Here is a 20,664-nt window from a genome sequence, read left to right on the forward strand (position 1 = left end):
TTATGCGAAATAATCAAATCATTACAGAAAATATTGAAGCTGTCTAATAAAAAACATTGCTCCCTCTGAAAGTCTTGAAAAGTTATGATTCAATGAAAATTATCAAATCATATGCAGAAAATATGGAAGCTGTCTAATCAAATGCATTGCTCCCTCTGAAAGTCTTGAAAAGTTATGATTCAATGAAAATTATCAAATCATATACAGAAAATATGGAAGCTGTCTAATCAAATGCATTGCTCCCTCTGAAATTCTTGAAAATTTATGATTAAATGAAAATTATGCGAAATAATCAAATCATATACAGGAAATATGGAAGCTGTCTAATCAAATGCACTGCTCCCTCTGAAAGTCTTGAAAAGTTATGATTCAATGAAAAAAAATATGGGACATAATTAAATCATATTCAGAAGATATTGAAACCGCCTGTCATATTAGGTTTATTCAATTGCATGATTCTAACAGGGGTGGCTCCAGGATTTTCCAAGGAGAGGGGGGGGGGGGGGGGTGGCACATTTTCTGCCGAAAAATTTGGCAAGCCAAAATAAAAGGTCTTCACTTTTAAAGGGGGGGAGGGCACTTCTATTAAAACTGCATTTTTACATTAAAATGTTTAAATGTGCTTCTCAAAGGGAGGGGGTGGCACGGGCAGGCTTCGCCCCTCCCCCTGGATCCGCCAGTGATTCTAGCAGTAAAGTTAGAATAGTGAGTCAGTTAGTCAGTGACATCTTCATTTCTTTCATTTGTATATCACTATGTTGTGAAGCCAAATCTTTGGTCCCAAGACATTTGCTCCGGCGACAATTGCTCAGCTATTTTCCACACACAAAATTGTTAATATCACCTCTTTCTTTTACCCTACATGTTGATATTCTTTAACATTATATGTTTATAAAATTCTTTACTTGTTATTCAAATCAACTTTTTGTTGGGGGTGGATTTGACCTTTAATAGTTTTTGTATTCCTAAAATTGGCACCAGATTGATTCATATACTCCCTCCCTCAATCCCACTGATACCCAACGCCAACGTCCACCAGCTAATAAAAAAAAACCTTCCTATCCACACCACATCTCATTTTAATCTAATGCAAGAATCCACATAATTTCACAAGGCACCTACCCAAATCTCGAAGTACAAGCAAAAGAAAAAAGAAGAAAGATTTTAAGTAATTTCTATAGTAATTGGGTCGTATCCTGACAATTAAACATAGGTTCAAACCTATTCTAAATTAAAATGATAAACCACACTTTTATGGAATGCTTGGCCTCATAATATTAAATCCATATTGCTGGCAATCATAGAATATCAACTGATGTTAAAAAATAATTTCATGTTTGCATTTTCCTATTCTTTCCATTTCAGGACTCAATTAACTTTTGAAACCTTTTTTTTTGCAGCAGGATATGATTTTTTCTTAATTGGTGAATGAATTGACAACTGGCATTTCTTAACAGTGTGGTCCGAGTTAACCCAGGTTTAACTAACTACGTATATCACCCTTTATGAAAAAGGGGGCATCTACCAACTTTTTTTTTCTTTCATAGAAAGATTTTATTCAAAATCAAACACGAAAGCAATTCAATTTACAGAATAATCATGAAGCGAACATGTTTACAACAACTGTACATGCGTAATATTATTTATTGATAAAACAAAATTATGATGCTTTTGACTGAGAACCCTTTCAATTTTACAATAGCGTTTCAATACGTTCTTAAAAGAACTAAAACACAACCGATCTCCCTTACAACGTGTAGAAAAAAATAAAATATTTAGCGTAAAGAATATAACGGTTTACAGTAGAGTATTGAGCGTCAGGGCAACCAAACAAAAATAAATTCATATTCAAATGCACGTCATTGTTCAAAAAAGAGGTTTGGAAGTTTTAAATAAATTGTTGAGTTACAGGGCAGTCCAAAAACAGATGTGAAATGCTTTCAACAGAGGAAGAACAAAATGTATATAAATTAGATTCAGACAAGCCAATATCGTAAAGATGTTTGTTCGCCCCCATTATCCGACTGAAAAGTTTAAATTGAAAGTAGCGGAGTTTTGTTGAAAGACAGCATATAAAGCACCTACCAACTATCTCGTAGTACAGACTGAAGCCTAGGGGTTCCATGGTCACCTGAAGCTCTCCTATCGATATCTCTAATGCGATATCGGTTGGCATGATGAGTCGGAACGGTGGAAGATGTCCACATATTTCACGATAGCCCTGTGTCATTGGATCATAGATGGACAGTGTATCCAAACATCTGCTACCTTGCACACCATCGCTGAAAGTCCGCAATTCCATGTTTAATATATCTATCCTAAAGGGGTGAGAAACGACGAGTCATAATAATAATGATAGTGATAATAATAATAATAATTGTAATAATGATAATAATAATAATAATAATAAAGATAACAATAATAATAATAATTTGAGATTTGGATTGAGATCGAGAGGACGTGGAACGTGAAGGCAGAGGTCACACCAGTCATCATTGGTCACTCAGGAATGGTGGAGAAGGGAATGGAAGCCTGCATAACCAAGATCTCTCCTCACCTTCGGATGTACGACATTCAGAAGACAGCTATCTTGGGTACAGCCAGATTGATAAGAAAGACTCTCGGACGTTCCTAGTTGCACTTGAAATTACTTGGTGCTTTTTGTTAGAGCAAGAAAAATTACGGACTTGATCCTTTTTAGACTGGACCACACGACATCTATCTGTTTCTGTTTATGTTTCTGCTTATGGTAACTCCCGTAGAAACCAAGCAGGACAGCTTTAAACGTAATCTCGGTCTTTTTAAAATTCGGATTTTGAAAATTTTACCTTGTTTGCAGTCCGGGAACTCCAACGATGGTAATAGATATTGTGGTCCCTGTATAATACCACGGAGAGTAGGCACGCAATTCAATGTAGCCGAAAGAGACATCTAGGGTGATATTCCTGACGTCGTCATCCAAGAGATCCTGTATCTTGGTGTTGGAGACGTCTGAGGCCGAAGACAAAAAAGCAAATAAAACAATAATGAAAAAAATAAGTAAAATAGTAGAGGATACTCTGTTGAAAGAACTTCAATTTCACCTCTGTATTGTATTAATTTTGCGTCAATTAAAAACAGTAACAATGATATATGACTTTTATGCAATCCGTCACATAAGCTATCCGTGACATATCCCAAATCCATATCTCCATCTGCGATTTCAATGTTTGGTGAAAGATCATAAATATTTTTTTTGAGCTGTCTGTATAAACATCTGTGAATGATGTTGATTAAAAGAAGAAAATTGTAAAATGTTATCAATAAGTTACCAATAAATAGGGAAAAAAAACAAAAAACAATGATATATACATTTACAATTACAGAGAATAGATCAGTTAAAAGACGGGGGATGCCCTACTCAGTGTTCACAACATATCAACGCTGGTTTACAGAGGGGTCCTTAGTTTAGATATACATGTAAACATATAAACCAGGAAAGAAACAAACTTGCATATGTGACTTACAAAAAAGACATTAGCAAAATGTGAAACGGCCAAAAAGAACCGTATTTACAGTACACAAGATAAAGAGAGTAATATTAGAGATTATAACCTAGCATTTTCTTATATCCTGTCTCATTCATCCCTCTTCTACTACATGTTCTTCTCGCATCTAATTCATCAATTTAAAGAACCCAAAACAAAATGGACATGAGGGGATAAGCAATTCTTTGCTGCTGCACCCCGTCTCTGGGACTCTGTTGCCGACACAATTCCTATCTCATCCTCTCATCAGCTTTTCCAAATAAACTTGAAATCATATATCATGTCTTCTAATTCATCTTAATGTCCTAGTTAAAGTCCGTGTCCACCTCTTATGGATCGCATTATGCTTTTCATTCAGGTATGTAAGCAAAGTATGTACAAGAGTGTTTTGTTTGAAATTTACTAGTTATAACATTGATTTATTACGCGCCTGGAGGAAACCTTTCAATTGATATGAGCGCAATAGAAAAGGAGGCATTATCAACATTGGTGCAGTATCGATGTCGAATACATTATTACAGTACTTGTGCAATATAAATACTCTATCATCATTATTATCATTATTATTGTTATTATTAGTATTATTTTCATTAATATTATAATCATTATTATTGTTACTATTGTTGTTATTATTATCATTACTATTATAATTATTATCAATAATATTACAATATTGTTATCGATATTATTATTGTTATGATTATTATCACTATTATTAGTAGTATTACTACTATCATTATCATAAATTTAGCCGTACCTCTTATGCATGCAAACTGCAGTGTCCCGTTGCATGGAGATAGTCCGGCTGATACATTGCCAACGACAGGAAATTCGGCTGCATAACAGAGAGGGTCGTTCGTCTGGGGTGCTTCAAAGCCGGGAGGCGGTGCTGCCCAAAGAAAACCATCCGTTATATTGAAGAAGCCCTGTACAAAACAACAATAAAACAAATGATGTTCGGCATTATATCAAACTGCACAAGAGCCATCATGCAAATAGCATTAAAAGACCCCTAAGAGTTATGAACAATGCAACCTGATTTCACATTCTTAAAAAAATAGAAAGATCGACACACTTCATTTCAAGTGGCATTTAATTAAAAAAATCTACGGAAGCAGTAGGCATATTTGGCAACTTGCTGGGCTTTGGTTGTCGACAAGAATAATCATGTACGAGCCATGATTTATTGCCAAGTCTAAATTCTCATGTATCACTGCATAAAACCATCAACATTTTCCAATTTAGTCTTTTCTAGAACGCTCTAGCTCTAGCGCTCCTCCATTATATTTATATCACAACATTGCACCGACACTGATGAAGTTAAAGGGGAATCTAACCCAAATAAAAACTAGTTTTTATAGGGAAAAGAAAAATCAGACAAGTTGATAGGTGAAAGTTTGAACAATATTGGACAAACAAAAAGAAAGATATGAATTTTTAAAAGTTGTAAATATTGGTAATCACTATACCCATGGAGATTTCAAATTGGCCGCATATGGGATGTCATAGTGATGTAAGGCAAGGACTTCTCTTCCATGTACTCCAATACATATTATGGCTAAAATGTCATTTTTCCCAAAAGTTTTATTTCAAATTATATTTTTTTTTCATAAGGACATAAAACAATATACTACATGGGTTATATTTAGATTACTGCCCCAGGGGAATGGGTACTTAGGAGAAAACCACAAATCCCTGATAATAAAGTACATGGCCTATGGGAAAGTTGTCCTTGCCCCTTGTCATAATTTACTTACCCAGTTGCCAATTTGAAATCTACATAGTATTAGTGATCTCAATTTTAAAGCAGCTATAACTTTCTTATTGCTTGTCCAATTTCTTTCAAACTTTCACCATTCTGTTTAATTTATTTTTCTCCTTCCCAACACAACATTTTATGGCCAAGGCTGGATTCCCCTTTAATCGGTAAAAGCGATTGCCAATTCTTTTTAGAAGGCACGCGTTCAACGTCAAACTGCTCTCTCACCTGTAAATCATTAGCTTCCAGTAGACTAGGTAATCTTCCGTAAATAAGCTGACAGCTCTCTACAGCTTCTTCAAAGGTTCCCATCTGAAGGACTGGATGAAAGCAGGTACCCGTGCGAAGGTTTGCCCATGGAAGATAGCCAGCATCAAATGAATTGAAACATACATCTGAAATGATAAAAGTTTCTTGCGTCTTAATATTCCTGAATCTGATCAATAATAGTGGTGATAGTTGTGAAAATGTATTTAGTATTCATCAAATTAATACATTTATGATTTATTGCCAAACTTGTTTAGTATGCTCTTAAATCTAATGGTTTGTCATTGTGTTTTCATAATGAATAAAAAAAGAAAATCCAGGTTTTATTGTTCGAAATAGAAACGAGAAAGATCCGCCGAACATCCATGTTGCCCAATTAATCGTGGGCGCGGAAGCTATTGTATGAGGCTCTATTTGCTCTATATCCCTTAAACCGTTGATCGGCAATCACAGTTACAGCAACCCCTGTGTTTTAACTAATATTGGTGTGACCATTGTTGGTCCATATTCTGGCGCTGTCCAGGGTTTGAACTCCCGACCCCAAGTTTGTGAGGCGGACGCTCTACCAACTCAGCAAACATACCAGCGCACTCTTTTCATTTTCTTGTCCATGTAACTTGTTCGTCGAGAACAGCTATCCTTGATGAGTTAGGTTTCATCTTAATTTTTCCATATTAAGTGACAACGTCAGTAGTACACAAAGGTGTCACTTGTAGAAGAAATTAATGATGATGATATTGATGAAATCAATAGAACTTATAGTAGCATATAGTAACGATTAAAAATAATAGATCGGAAAGATTGCTAAAAAAGAGAGTATCGGTCGTTCAAATTTATAAAAACGCTATTACAAAATTGTGAAACTTTACGCCAGTAGATATAAATATGATTATATCCATTAGGCCTAGTACGCAGAACTGACACAGTAATTCGAAGAATACATGATTTGCATGGATTCTTCTGATAAGAATAATAATCACTAACATCCGTCGTACTAAACTTTATGATACTCATGATTTCGATGGGGTGTTCGATTCGAATAAGGAATGATATGTCAGGCATGCATCCATATTGATTTGAAAGAGTGAATATCCTACCTTCACATTCTCGAAAGTCAACCCGAAGTCGGAAGTCATCTCTGCATTCACAGTGATATCCCCCATCATCGTTGACACAGTTGTGAGCACAGTTATGGCCAGGGACCAAACATTCGTTTAAATCTATGGATTCGAGTAGAAATTTAATACAAATATTAGAATTTCATATTTGCTTCATCATTTCATGCCACCACTGTTTGGTGAATGTTGTGTCACACCAGGCTTTCCATAGTTAATCCGCAACTTCAACCCAAGTTCAGAGGCCAGTCTTACAAAGAGTTGCGATCGATCCGATCAATCGCAACTATGGAAAGCCACCTAAGTCAACATATATTGCTTGTCTGTAAAAAATAATCTCGATATAAAAGATTTTCAATAAATTTATTGATTTCTTGACTATTTGGTGTGATCTCCTTTGTTAACAAAGGACATTTTGCAAATTTCCTGTAGAAGAAATTATGACACTGATGGATTTCCATAGAGTTACGATTGATTGGTTCAATCGTAACTCTTTGCAAGAGGGGGTCCAGAATACGGGGCAATTTGTGACTGTCTACTACCAAATTAATGATGAATTTTTTTTTACATTATACTCATTCGATATTTCTCTATTGATTGAACTCAACATTTTTCTGGGTGGACTTGATCAACATTTCTTACACTGCAAATCAAACAAGATTAATAACATGGATATGACCTACCACCCTGGCATATTGTAGATCGATCTGAAGGGGTGCAATCATAAAACTCCCAAACAAAACAGTTGAAGAAATTAATGAAAGAGCACGCTTCTTTTCCTATCGGCGCCACGGTGAAAGGGGCAAAGTTATTGTAGAGCACGGGAGTGCCATCTGGCCAGCTAAAGTTGAAAAAAGAGGTACATTACATAAGATGATTTGAGAAGCTTGATGGTGATATGAATCCTTATTAAATAATTGGCTAAAATCTATCACGTGACCATTTTATCTATTTTTAGGTTAGATGAAAGCTGGCTAATGACTTACAAATGATTAGTTCTAGTGACCGGACACGATTTTCAAATATGGCTAGCTTATCTAATATATAAGGATAAGGATACATTTTTTCCTTTAAAAAAGATTTATTCACCTTTTCTCCACAAATCAAATCAAAGACTCATGTATACTATAGAAATCAAGACATTTGAAAGACATTTGAATGAGTTCGATGTACCTGGATACATCAAATTTCTGCAATAAACTTCATTTGTTGTATATTCATAAAGCGTTCTAATTCGTGTTGATATTTTAATTTCCTTTGAAACGAGGAAAAAGATAAATAACCTTTTAAGGATATAAGATAAGGATACAGAAACGAAAATAAGGAATTTAAATCCTCATGAATAATATCATACAGCTAACATCATGATTAGAACAGTCATGGTAGTGAAGGGATACACATGGGGGTGCCACAGGCCTACCGATGCCCCTCCTGCTATTAATCTCTGCTTAATCTGACAGGTTTCGACATTGAAAGAAAATTCCTCTATGTAATCATTATTTGCTTGACATATGTACACCATTACCCCTCTCCAAGGTCCAATCTTATAAAGAGCTGTGATTGATCCGATTTGCCAGAACTTGGAAAGCGAACTAGCTACGCCAACATGAAAAATGCAAAACTCTCTATAGGTATGATGGATACTCCATACATTCATCTTTTTTTCCACAATTGGATGTGCACCTCTTTGTTTACAAAGGATATAGTGCAAATTTCCATACAGATGAGGTCGACAATAGCAACTCTTCGTAAGATGAGGCCCTGGTCAGTCCTGAACTCATCCCTGGAACTGCCACCAATAAAGCAACCCTCGACACCTACCTGTAAACTCCATTCACATCCGACCTCAATCCGATGACGAGTTCCTTTGCCACCGGCAAACGCTCCCGGTTCTCTAGGAGGAGATTCTGGATGTCCTCCGACTTGATGGCCAACGGGTAGCTACCCGGTAGGAAGGCATCGTTGCAAATGCCGTCGCCTTCGGTTTCAACCACACCGATGCAGTAACCTCTGAAGAGGATCTGATTGTCAGTGCACAACTGAGAGATATCTGAAAGAAATCGATTCAAAAGGAAAACATGTTGATCAGAACTCGTGATAGAGGTTAATACAGGTATATATTTATGTGTGTTTATATCATACCAACGGCTTATATCTGAAAGAAATATCTCTTTTGATAAAGTTTCGAGGACACGTTCACTTCCCCTTTCGTTGTGTGTTTTTCTTTTCGTTCCCCTTTCCGTCCATTTTTTTCTTCTTATCCCCTTACAGTGGCTCACGGGACTCAAGTTCACCTGGGGCCCGTAACACAAAACTTAGCAATTGATCGTAGAACATTTTTCTACGATTGATTCCATTGACTACAATGTACAATCTATCGTCAAAATCAAGCGTAGGTTTAATTGCCAACCTTTGTGATACGGGCCCTGGTAAAACAAGGTACGTCAGTCATAGGAAAGGGGGATTGGGATATTTACCAATTAATTCAGTCCCCCGTATTCGGAAGCGCACTCTGCCCATATAGACGTCTTCACGTTGACGCAGATGAATGCGAAGACGGACCGCCAAGAAGGGTTGATCGATCTTGCTGGTAGTTACTCCGAATGGATCTCTGAGACCGTAAAAGACCTGATTAGATGAAACAAATCAGAATCAATTCTTAGAACAGTCGAAACTGCCCACACGAATGGACGTATACTGTTCGTCACTGTTCCATAAGCATTGCAGAGAAGGTGGCAGTTCTGGCTCTTATGGAAAACAATCGATCATTATCAAGACATATAAAGCAACATCCTTTCTATAAAATCGATGAAAGAGATTAGTAAAATGTTGCAAACACACAAACCCTTATTTCGTAAAGATTCATCCTTTCTAAGTCAAGGAAACTGCAAGGAACTGGTCATGAAACCTTATTTCATTTTTGTTCAATTCGAAATCAGTCGTTACCATCAGGAATATAAAAGAGGAAATGCTATACAGGTTGAAGGTAAGGTTTAACTTGACGTAGCGAGAAGAGAGGGAGAAAAAGGAAAAGAAAACAAGAAACAAGGGCGGAGTGGAAAGAGAAGGGAATATATTTTGAACTGACATAGGACATATTGGCCCGTATTTGGTCTGGTCTAATTCAGTTCAAGGTCAGGTTTTTATTTTTATTTCCATCATTAACAATATAAACAATTACAAATCAAGTATGTATCATATATATAAACAATTACAAATGGAAATCAAATATGATTACAATGATTACAAATCTGCTACAAATTTCAAAACATTAGTATAATAGTTTTGACAAAATCTTGCATGGAAATGAGGGGACCCACTAAAAATCATTGCTTCTTGAGCATGGATCCCCTAAGATGGTATATCAAAGAATAAACACTATGGGACTCATTCGCATGTGTAGGTGTAAGAAAATACCATATGTTAAAATGAAATGATAGGAATAGAACTAAGATAGTGATTAATGGCAAGAAATAATAAGATGACAAAAATACGAGACGATACTAAAAACTCAACAGAAAAGAGGACATGACCAAGAATAGAGGGAGAGAGAAAAGGAGTAAAGTACTGAACGGGAGCGAGGAATGAAGAGACTGACACTAAGTCGAACACTAGTTTAAAGTTGTGGTTTAAGTATTAATTGCCATTAGTGACAGGTATCTCTCAATTTCAATTGGTCTGCTCACTTGACACCCACGAATATGAAAAAATAATGTATTTTCATTTTGTTGTAATTGGCGAGTTCTAATAATTGTGACACAGAGTTAAAACCTTGACCAAAATTGATTCGGGCTTGGGAATTCGGGCCAGAGTTTTTGCTTTCGTTTCCATGACATTAGCTCTAGCGACGATTGCTACGATGGAAAATCTGCACTTCTAGGCCAAACATAAAACTTTCAATATTAAATAAACCATAATCCTTATCTTTGCACTTTCCTGAACCCAAAACTCTTATTACAGTACTGACTCTAATCCTTTGCCCTCTGAGATATAAATAACGGAGCAATTGTCGCAGGAACACATGTCGTGTCACCCTGTTTTCATACCACAGGTTCGCCTCTCATATCAACAAGCTTTCTCCAAGCTCCTTGTTCGTCCTCATCGAAGGTTGTCTGGTAGGAGAGAGTGTACTCGTCTATGTGGCTCTCAAGATCGGTTACAAACGATATATTCAGTCCAGTTCCTCCTTGTGTGTCTAACCCCGTGACAATGAAAATCCGTCCAAACTGAATCTGAACCCATTCTGAAGAGAAAGTTAGTATTACATTGTCAATATTAATCCCGAAATAAGAGTATCCATGCGGTTTTTAGGGGCGTACTCTCTAAGTGCAACGGCCCGTATTCTGAATTCGGGTTCAACTCAAAGTTAGGTTTAAAGTTGTGGTTTAACTATGGATAACCAATTGCTACATAAATCACTAACATAAAGGTATCACATTTTCGCTCATTTTGCTCTCAAATCATTCATAATTTCATATATGCTTCTTTCTCTATAAAACTCCTTTCATTATTTGTTTTTCATTCACTGTATTTATTTTTGTATGTATGCCATGTTTGTATGAATGCACATTGACAGGGCTCCCGTGAAAAACAGGCCATTTGGCTTGACCTGGACGACGAGAATAAAAAAAATTAATGAATAAATAAATATATCGGTAGTTCTTGCTTTTAATTTGTTATGAAACATCCTTTATCACAGGGTATTTTTTTACTATTTATGTGATATTTGATTTATTTGTAATTGTATTCTAGTGGTGGGAAAAAGCATGCACACTTACTTTCAGTTTGTGTTGGGAATGCGATTCCACTTGACCCATCAGATGCGTAGTGGTGAAGACGCCACCGCGATAGACTATCAGTATTGCATCCAAGACAGGTTACGTCCGTGAGCAGTTGCTCATGATCTATGTCATCAAGACTCTCCGAATATTCTGTTAACCAACAACAATAATGATACAACTATTTCTAATAATAATCATACTAATGATGATAATAATGAGGAGCGATTGCTCAGTCGGTAGAGCGGGGGTTTCGGATTCCGTTGACTTGAGTTTGATTCCCACTTGGTGTGCTAGTGATCTTTGGTAAGATACAAAAGGACACCCTCAACAAACAAGGTGATTCGACTAAAAGAGAAAAATCCAACAAGCTCTCATCAAAATCAGATGTATAATAAGAAAAATATGAGATCTTTAAGTTTCGCTTAATTTCACAAAACAGTTACATGCACATCCTAGTCGATATGCAAATGAGGGAACTGATGACATCACCTACTCACTTTTCTTTCGCATTTCATTAGATGAAATATGACATAACTATTCTCATTTTCTCCTCATTGTCTTGGGAAACAAACATGTGGAATAACCATTAACATTTTATGGTTCAGTCAGTTGGTCCTTATTGTCAAATCTGCCCAAAAAATTATTGTATATTTCAAACAATGAAATAAATGAAATAGTGAGGGACATCATCAACTCTGTGATTTGCATGTGACTAAATTGTGCAAATAAATAATTTGTGCAAAATGAGCGGAATTTTGAAATATCATTACTTTCTTATTTTACATCTGATTTTGATATATTTTTTTATCATTCTCCATTTATATGTCGAGCGCTTTTCAAGAAAGCAAGCAGGTCCCATTAAAAAATCTTTAGTGTGACTCGGACTGCGATCGAACCCACGACCTGCCGTTTCTCAGGTGGAGCTCTACCACTAAGCCAACATGTCCGGTTTTTCGGCCAACGTACAGGATGATGGTAGTGGTAAACGATAATGAGGAGAGAGGAAGGAGGAAGTGGGTAGCAGAGAGAGCAGGAGAATGGGGAAAGAGTATGATGAAGAATAGTCCAGATTTGACCTTGGTGTTTGGAAGTTCCCTTTCCAAAAGCTAACATAGAGGGCACATATATCCCAAACTCTAATCAGCGCCAATCCTTGGTGGGTAGGGAAGATGAGGGGATTGGCGCTGATTAGAGATTGGGAGACAATGTGCCATATTAGCTTTGGGAAAGGGAACCTCGAAACACCAAGGTCCAATCTGAACTAGATCAAGAAGCGAGGGGGGAGCAATTGGTATCAATCATGTTCAAATACGTTTTCATACAATCCAAAAAAGTGGTTCATTTAAAAAAGACTTTCAACTATTGTAAGTTTGCCATTATTGTAATTATCATGGAAATGTCACTAGTATGGAAAGCTGACCCCTCTTACCACGGTTAACTGTCAAGGTAGTTGGAACGTTTATAGGCAGGTATGTGCAGGTTTATGCAATTTGAATTCGAATCCAATGTTCTTTCGAAAGAATGATGACCAAAATGTTACATGTAGGCACATTCACAATGACATATCAACAAAGATGTGAAGAAAGGTTTTTGAGAAATGAATTCAAAGTAAGAACATTTCCTGTCCTATATTTCCTTTTCTTTGTTTTTTCTATGTCGTGAATATATATTGTTTTGGGGGAGGAGGAGAAGGGAGGGGGGCAAGTGCTCCCAAGCCCCCCCCCCCACCACTGCTTACCACTGTAGTCACAACCCATCAGAATCATTGACAAACACTGGTACTCTCCGCCCCATTCTGTAGGAATTATTCGAACAACACGGGTGTCATAAATCACATCGTTAAAGTACAGTCGAGCAAGTGACCCCTCTCCAGTGTAGTTTAGAACAAGCTGGATGAGTATAGAAATAAATAATAGAAATAAATAATAATACTGATATTTTTTTATTGCGAGTAACACATAACAATGATGAATTTTGACCCCTCTTCTAATGTACTTGCACTACACGTGCACTACACTTGCACTTGCACTACACCCTCATGACCTCTTGTCAAAAAATGTGTAAGTTTTACATGTCGCTTTTTTTACCCTGAGGCCGTCGTCAACATCAAGCAGGTCGCTCATGACGACGGTCTCCTGCGTTCTGAAATTGAGTTAAATAATACTCTTCATATACTTTTTTTTATATTCAGAAAGAGATCGTAAATGATACGTGTGTCTAAAATGTATATACATGTAATTGTAAAATCTATGTAATAATTGATTATGTTGTATTATGTTGAACATGTTGAACGCAGAAATAAATTTCAAGCAAACAAAACAAACAAATAAGCTACTATGTGCTTGAGGAAACAAAGGAGAGGAGGAGAAGTGTTGGTAAACAGATTAGCACTTTATCAATAGCATTTTTCTTAATTAAATTTGTTTATTCGTCTTTGTTATTGGACTTTAAATATATAGTCTACTCAATAATGATAATAGTCAACTGTTATAATGGTGGCTTTCCATGGCGAATTTCACATTTGATGAATGACTGATGTTCGACATTTTGTTTTAGTGTTTAAACCATTATCATCACCCCTCATCAGCTTTTGTATTGCTGGCTGTACATGGCGCATTCCAACTTGTCATGAACAAACTGATGTGAGGAAGAGTAAAAATCCTTATAACTTACATTATGAAGTTTTTGGCTGTTGAGTTGAGAAATATTTGTATTTCCAGAAGGAACCCATTCTAGATCAAGCACAGTCAGCCATCCGAACCCTTGAGTTTCATCCCCACACTTTCGGCTCATCATGCCAACCACATTATGCCCTGAGAGGAACGTAACCTATAATAAAATAAAAGTAAAAAAAAATCACTGTTGACGTCGGAGGCACGTGTATAGTAATAACAATTATAGAGTTCTTGTATAGCGCATTTCACATTATACAGTGCGTATCAAAAAAAAGTTTACACTTTGAAAAAGCCCTGGGAAGTAAAAAATATACAACATGTGGGTAATTTTTTCACATATATTCTTGGCTTTGGGTCTCATCTATCTAAAGAAAGTAAAAGTTTTGAAAGAATGTTACACTTGAGTGAGCACTGTCCATTTTTGTAAAGCTCGCAGAAATCTGTTTGCGCAGAAATGATTGTTTTCACGCTGTGCCGAGGGAAAAGAGCGAAATCAAACTTATCCTGCGAAACATTTCTCATACATTTCCCATGCACTTTAAGTCAATTGAAACAAAACGGATACATTCAAGCATTTTAGAACAATTTTGGCACCAAAATTGAAATTTCAACACTTATTAAGCACAACCTTTACCCTTTTTGTGCCAGCTGGATCTGAGGACATAACTGAATCTTACCAAAAGTTTATATCAGACATCTCCAGCATTTTTTTTTTATCATTTAATGTGGGTTAACATTTCATTTTTCTTTTAATACTTGCTTCTCTAGACTTTTCGTAAGCTTGACAGTGACTAACAAAATGGAAATCAAGCCTAAGCCATTTGATGTGGATCACAGCTCAGTGCAAAGCAAATACCATCACGACGGCCTCAGTGTGTGGGGGAGTGGGGTGGGGCGCAATGCACACTTCATAGTGTTTTTGGCAATGAAACAAGTTTAAAAAATAAAAGATATCTTCAACTTGATTTCATTAGCCAAATTTAACATGTTTTTCATGATTAAGGTCTACTTTTATTCGCATAACTATTTCAAAGTTCTGCGCAAATCATTTTTCACTTACTTTTCGAAAGTAAGTGGTGCTCACTCAAGCGGAAACATTTTCCGACAGTTATATGGTCATTTGCTTAAATGGATCTGTACTAATAGAAAAATGAGGAAAAATCTTCAAGATATTACAAATGTATAATTTTACAGGAGTTTTTTCAAATTGTAAACGTTTTTTTGATACGCACTGTACAACAGAAATACACAGGTGCGGAAGGTTGGTATTGGTGTCATTGGTGTGTGTGTGTGTGGGGGGCGGGGGGGGGGGTCCGTATTGGAGGGTGGCAGGGTGTGGGATGCTGGCAAGTTGTGGGAGCTAGTGGCAAGGTGTCGGAGCGGTGAAGGTGTGGGAGGGTGCCATAGTGGGGGAGGGTGTCATAAGTGGGAAGGTACCATATTGTAGGAGAGTGGATAGATGTCCCGGATAGATGTGTGAGGGTCGCATGGTGCCGGATGGTGTATTGGTGAGGGTGACAGGAAGTGGGAGGCTATATTGCTGTGCAAGGGTGACATGGTGTGGGGTGGTGTGTTTGTGTGTGGGTTCGGGACAGGGCGTGATAGGGTTTATTGGTGTGTGAGGGTGTGTTTCATTTCACAGAGAAGATCTATTCAAATGGGCGTTTCATGTGTCAATTTAAAGATCATGTCCAATCGTAGTAATTCAGTTGGAAATGGTGTAGGAGGGTGAAACAGTGCGTGTGGATGGGCTGTTACTGTGTGAGGGTATTTTGGGGTGTGCATGACATTGTGTAGGAGGATGGATAAGTGTGTGTGGGATGAAGGGCGTGGGATGGTCTTTAGTGTGTGAGGGTGATTTGGTGTACGTGGTGGCATGGCATAGGAGGGTGCACTAGTGTGTGTGGGATAGTCTTTTAGTGCGTGAGGGTGTATTGGTGTGTGGGGTGGCATGGTATAGAAGGTTGGATAAGTGTGTGTGGGATGCAGGGTGTGTGATGGTATAGGAGGGTGGATAAGTGTGTGTGGGATAGTCTTATAATGCGTGAGGGTGTATTGGTGTGTGGGGAGGCATGGTATAGAAGGTTGGATAAGTGTGTGTGGGATGCAGGTGTGTGATGGTATAGGAGGGTGGATAAGTGTGGTGGAATAGTCTTATGGTGCGTGAGGGTGTATTGGTGTGTGGGGTGGCATGGTATAGAAGGTTGGATAAGTATGTGTGGGAAACAGGGTGTGGGATGGTCTTTTAGTCCGTGAGGGTGTAATGGTGTGTGGGTTGGCATGGTATAGGAGGGTGGGTAAGTGTGTGTGTGTGTTGATGCAGGATGTGGGATGGTATAGGAGGGTGGGTGTGTGTGGGTTACAGGGAGTGGAATGATCTTTTAGCGTATAAGGGTGGATTGGTGTGTGGGGTAGCATGGTAAAGGACGGTGGATAAGTGTTTGCAGCATGCAGGGTGTGGGATAGTCTGTTAGTGCGTGAGGGTGTAATGGTGTGTGGGTTGGCATGGTATAGGAGGGTGGGTAAGTGTGTGTGTGTGTTGATGCAGGATGTGGGATGGTATAGGAGGGTGGGTGTGTGTTACAGGGAGTGGAATGATCTTTTAGCGTATAAGGGTGGATTGGTGTGTGGGGTAGAATGGTATAGGACGGTGGATAAGTGTTTGCGGGATGCAGGGTGTGGGATAGTCTTTTAGTGCGTGAGGGTGTATTGGTGTGTGGGGTGGCATGGTATAGGAGGGTGGATAAGTGTGTGTGTGTGATGCAGGATGTGGGATGGTATAGGAGGGTGGGTAAGTGTGTGTGGGTTACAGGGAGTGGAATGGTCTTTTAGCGTATAAAGGTGGATTGGTGTGTGGGGTAGAATGGTATAGGACGGTGGATAAGTGTTTCCGGGATGCAGGGTGTGGGATAGTCTTTTAGTGCGTGAGGGTGTAATGGTGTGTGCGTTGGCATGGTATAGGAGGGTGGATAAGTGTGCGTGGGAGGCAGGGTGTGGGTGGTCTTTAAGTGTGCGAGGGTAAATTTGTGTGTGGGGTGGCATGGAATATGAGAGTGTATAGGTGTGGTGATGCAGGGTGTGGGATAGTCTGATAGCGTGCACGGGTGTTTTGGTGTGTGGGTGATGTGTAGATGTGTAGAATTTTGTGTGGGATGGTCTTTTAGTTTGTGAGAGTGTATTGGTGTGTAGGGTGGCAAGGTATAGGAGGGTGCGTAGGTTTGTGGGGGATGCAGGGTGTGGGATGGTCTTTTAGGGTGTGAGGGTGGATAAGTGTGTGTGAGATTGTCTTGTAGTGTGTGAGGGTCTATTGATGTGTGGGGTGGCATGGAAAAGGAGGGTGGATAAGTGTGTGTGGGATGGTCTTTTAGTGTGCGAGGGTGTATTGGTTTGTGGGGTGGCGTGGAAAAGGAGGGTGAATAAGTGTGCGTGGGTGGTCTTACAGTGTGTGAGAGTGTATTAGTGTGAGTGACATGGTGTAGTAGGGTGAATAAGTGTGTGTGGGATTGTATTTTACTGTGTAATGGTGTATTGGTGTGGGGTGGCATGGTATAGGAAAGTGGATAAGTGTGTAAGGGTAGCGCTTTGTGGGAGGGTGTATAAGAGTGTTAGGTTATGAAAATACTTACCATGATTTTCTTATTTACGAGATAACTGGATATACTCATTTGATTTGCTAGTTCATTACAATTAGCTAGCACGCCGAATAAAAGTACACAATTTTTCCTGCGCGCGCGCAGCATCTCCCTACGCACGCACTATCCCAAGATCATCACGCAAATTGGCGTCCATATCCTCTTAAGAGAATGAACGCAGGACATGTTGCCACGCAAGGCGAGGGGTCGGTGGGAGGGTTCAAATAAGTATATCCAGTTATCTCGTAAATAAGAAAATCATGGTAAGTATTTTCATAATTTACTATCAATAACTGGGATATACTCATTTGATTTGCTAGACCAACACGGATTCAACGTGAAGGGAGGCATGTCTAGACTAAGAAGTGCGTAAAAATAGGGAGATGAAGACACGAAGGCCGCTGCCTTAAGGACAGAGGAGGCAAATAAGGCCTCATGTGAAGAAAAGTCCTTAAGAACAAGGAAGTGAAGGAAAGAAGAGCGTCAATAGGCGGTCCTCAAGAAGTCGTAAACGACGATTCCAAAGAAAGAGCCCAAGAAGAAAGATACTATAGAATCATGGGCCCTCGGCCTAGTGTCAGGAGAACATCATCACCAACTGACTAGATCGTTTCAACAATCCAGAGTGAAAGATGTCTCAAGAAGCTGTCGCAAACAGCTCACATGACAAAACAACCAACTGCACAGAGTTGGGAATTGTCTGATGAATGGCAAAGACCAGGGTTAGAAGTCGCACCTAATCTAAGCCAATCCCGGCAACGGTTCGGGAGCGATGCATAGGAATGCAAGTTTTGTACTGTAAACGGTTACATTTAAACAGATACAGGAGGGAACTCGACTGATAGACAGATAAGATACCCTGAAAACCGACCCAAGAGGGAGTTAGTCAAGCGTAAAAAACGACCGACAGGTGTCATGACGGACTAAGCTATACAAGCTCGACATTTGAGAAGAACTCAAGAGTTTGTAAGATTCGGATTTTGTTGAAAATTTCAACAAGAATCGTGACCGGAAAACTGAAGCTTTTAACTCATTGAGTGCTTCGTGCACGCTACGTATCCTACTATAACATGCCACACTCGTGCTCGCACGCCTACTATTGATTGCTTTGTGCTTGCATTGTTTCCTACCCTTGCCTGCTTCGTGCATGACTGCGCACATTCGGAATAACAATCATTGTTACGCCGTTTTGCATTGTATTGCGCATCGCATGCACGCCGTAGTTAGCAATATTGTGTGAAGTGTGAACTATGCTTTCTGACAGATAAACTTACGCGGTTTACATTCGACTTTTTTGAGTATTTCTACATTTTTACAAGATATAGCTCCGCCTCTGAGAGGGAAGAGACCTAGGTTTTTGATCCATACAAAACACACCACAAAATGGAACTACTTGATACAACTCATATTTTAGCGGTAAAGATAATAACCAATCCATATAATGAGGACATCGTTATAAGGGGTATGAAATTTCCTACAACTTTACTACACAATATTTTGTGAATAAACTAATCGTTAGAGAGTTACAAGCAATTGTAATCATGACTATTGGAGGGAGTGAATACGACTCGCAATCCCAAAATCAATGTGGCACAGGGGGGTTTTGTGGCTGGCACAGGGGATTAGCATCGGATTAGCACTGTGGCATTGGGTTAGTAGTGTGCGTGGCATGTTAAGAGTTAAGGTTCAGTAAGTGATCAATCAATCAATCTGAGAAGGCGAGATATCTCAGAAGCCTCCGCGTGGGAGAAAGCGCCCAGAATTCGATATCTGTCTCAAATGCGTGAGGGCAGAACATCTGCAGAATTTTGATAGAGAGCTGTGGCAGAACGTTTCTAGCGGTCCAATAAGGACCTGGAACGACAGAGAGTAAGGTTAAAGAAAACCACTCGTAAGGCAGTCAAGGTGTCGAGAAAAACGACTGAGTGCCATCCTGTTAATAAGAAAATGCCACGGACCTGCTGCCTATGTAGAATAGAACAGTCTGGTCAAAACAGCTCAACCGGGCGTGTCAGAGAAATAACGCGGTACGCATCACGACAAAACAAGTGTGATAGACCGAGTGATCGAGAGAGAATCCCGGATCCCCTTTCTCCCGTACTAAATAAAGCACCCGCCAGAGGGTGCAGTGCCCGCGGTGGAAGAGGTGGCTTGGTTCAAGCCACCATCGCCCGAGAGAGCCTGTAAGGCTAGGCTGCGATGGATGTCCACTGGGAGGGGAAATCCCTAGCAGCGGCAAGCGTACGCCAGAGGTGAGCTGGCGAACAAAGTCTCTGTCATGATCTTACGTGTAAACGACAATCAAGAGATGCTCTAAACCAACAGACATCGCCAGATATGATACCTCAACAGTTACGTTCCCCACGGAATCGAATGAGGTAACAACGGCCCTGTCCTATCAAAGTTAGGGACGGAAACTGGCCAAGAGTGTCGATGTCCTCGCTTGAAGAAACATGCGGAGGAGTAAGGAGACTTGAGGAAAATAATCACAAAAAATTTCCCTCAGTCTGCGGTGAGAACCAATTGTTTATGAAAACAGCCACAAGGCCTGGTTTCTCTGGTGATCGTAAGAGCAAGCACCGCCGGCGCCGGTTGCGGCAGCGTGGAACAGTCCGATATCGGTAAGATAAGGAGTTCCGAAAAGCTGCGGGGGGCGGTAAAATGACGCCCTAAGCAGCGGGGGATGAGAATCTAAGTTTCTAAAAGAAGAACTCCAGTGAAGTAAATCACTTACATGGAGAGACTCATCCACAGTCGGCCCGAGAGAAGGCGGGTCGTGGTGATCGTGGTTAGGCAGGCATAAGCATACATCATCCACGGTTACATCATCCTCGGTCGCGGTGACCATGGCCACATGCATTGCATGGAAGGAGGATGAAAGCAGCATGCGAGGCGACTCGAGTGTGCC

General features: G+C 39.3%; 1 protein-coding gene across 1 annotated transcript in view; it reads right to left on the reverse strand.

Moving 5' to 3' along the window:
- The window catches only part of LOC121421048, a 92,501-nt gene that overhangs the window by 24,232 nt on the left and 47,605 nt on the right, over positions 1–20,664 (reverse strand). The window contains exons 13-24 of the mRNA XM_041615647.1: positions 14,123–14,278; positions 13,188–13,338; positions 11,447–11,599; positions 10,715–10,911; positions 9,146–9,296; positions 8,490–8,718; positions 7,352–7,509; positions 6,651–6,773; positions 5,515–5,681; positions 4,285–4,453; positions 2,829–2,991; positions 2,086–2,318 (exon numbers count right to left, since the gene is read on the reverse strand). Coding sequence (XP_041471581.1) covers positions 2,086–2,318; positions 2,829–2,991; positions 4,285–4,453; positions 5,515–5,681; positions 6,651–6,773; positions 7,352–7,509; positions 8,490–8,718; positions 9,146–9,296; positions 10,715–10,911; positions 11,447–11,599; positions 13,188–13,338; positions 14,123–14,278 — 2,050 coding nt within the window. The remainder of the gene's footprint in view (positions 1–2,085; positions 2,319–2,828; positions 2,992–4,284; positions 4,454–5,514; positions 5,682–6,650; positions 6,774–7,351; positions 7,510–8,489; positions 8,719–9,145; positions 9,297–10,714; positions 10,912–11,446; positions 11,600–13,187; positions 13,339–14,122; positions 14,279–20,664) is intronic.

The sequence above is a fragment of the Lytechinus variegatus genome, chromosome 9 (genome assembly GCF_018143015.1).
Source record: "Lytechinus variegatus isolate NC3 chromosome 9, Lvar_3.0, whole genome shotgun sequence".
NCBI lineage: Eukaryota > Metazoa > Echinodermata > Echinoidea > Temnopleuroida > Toxopneustidae > Lytechinus > Lytechinus variegatus.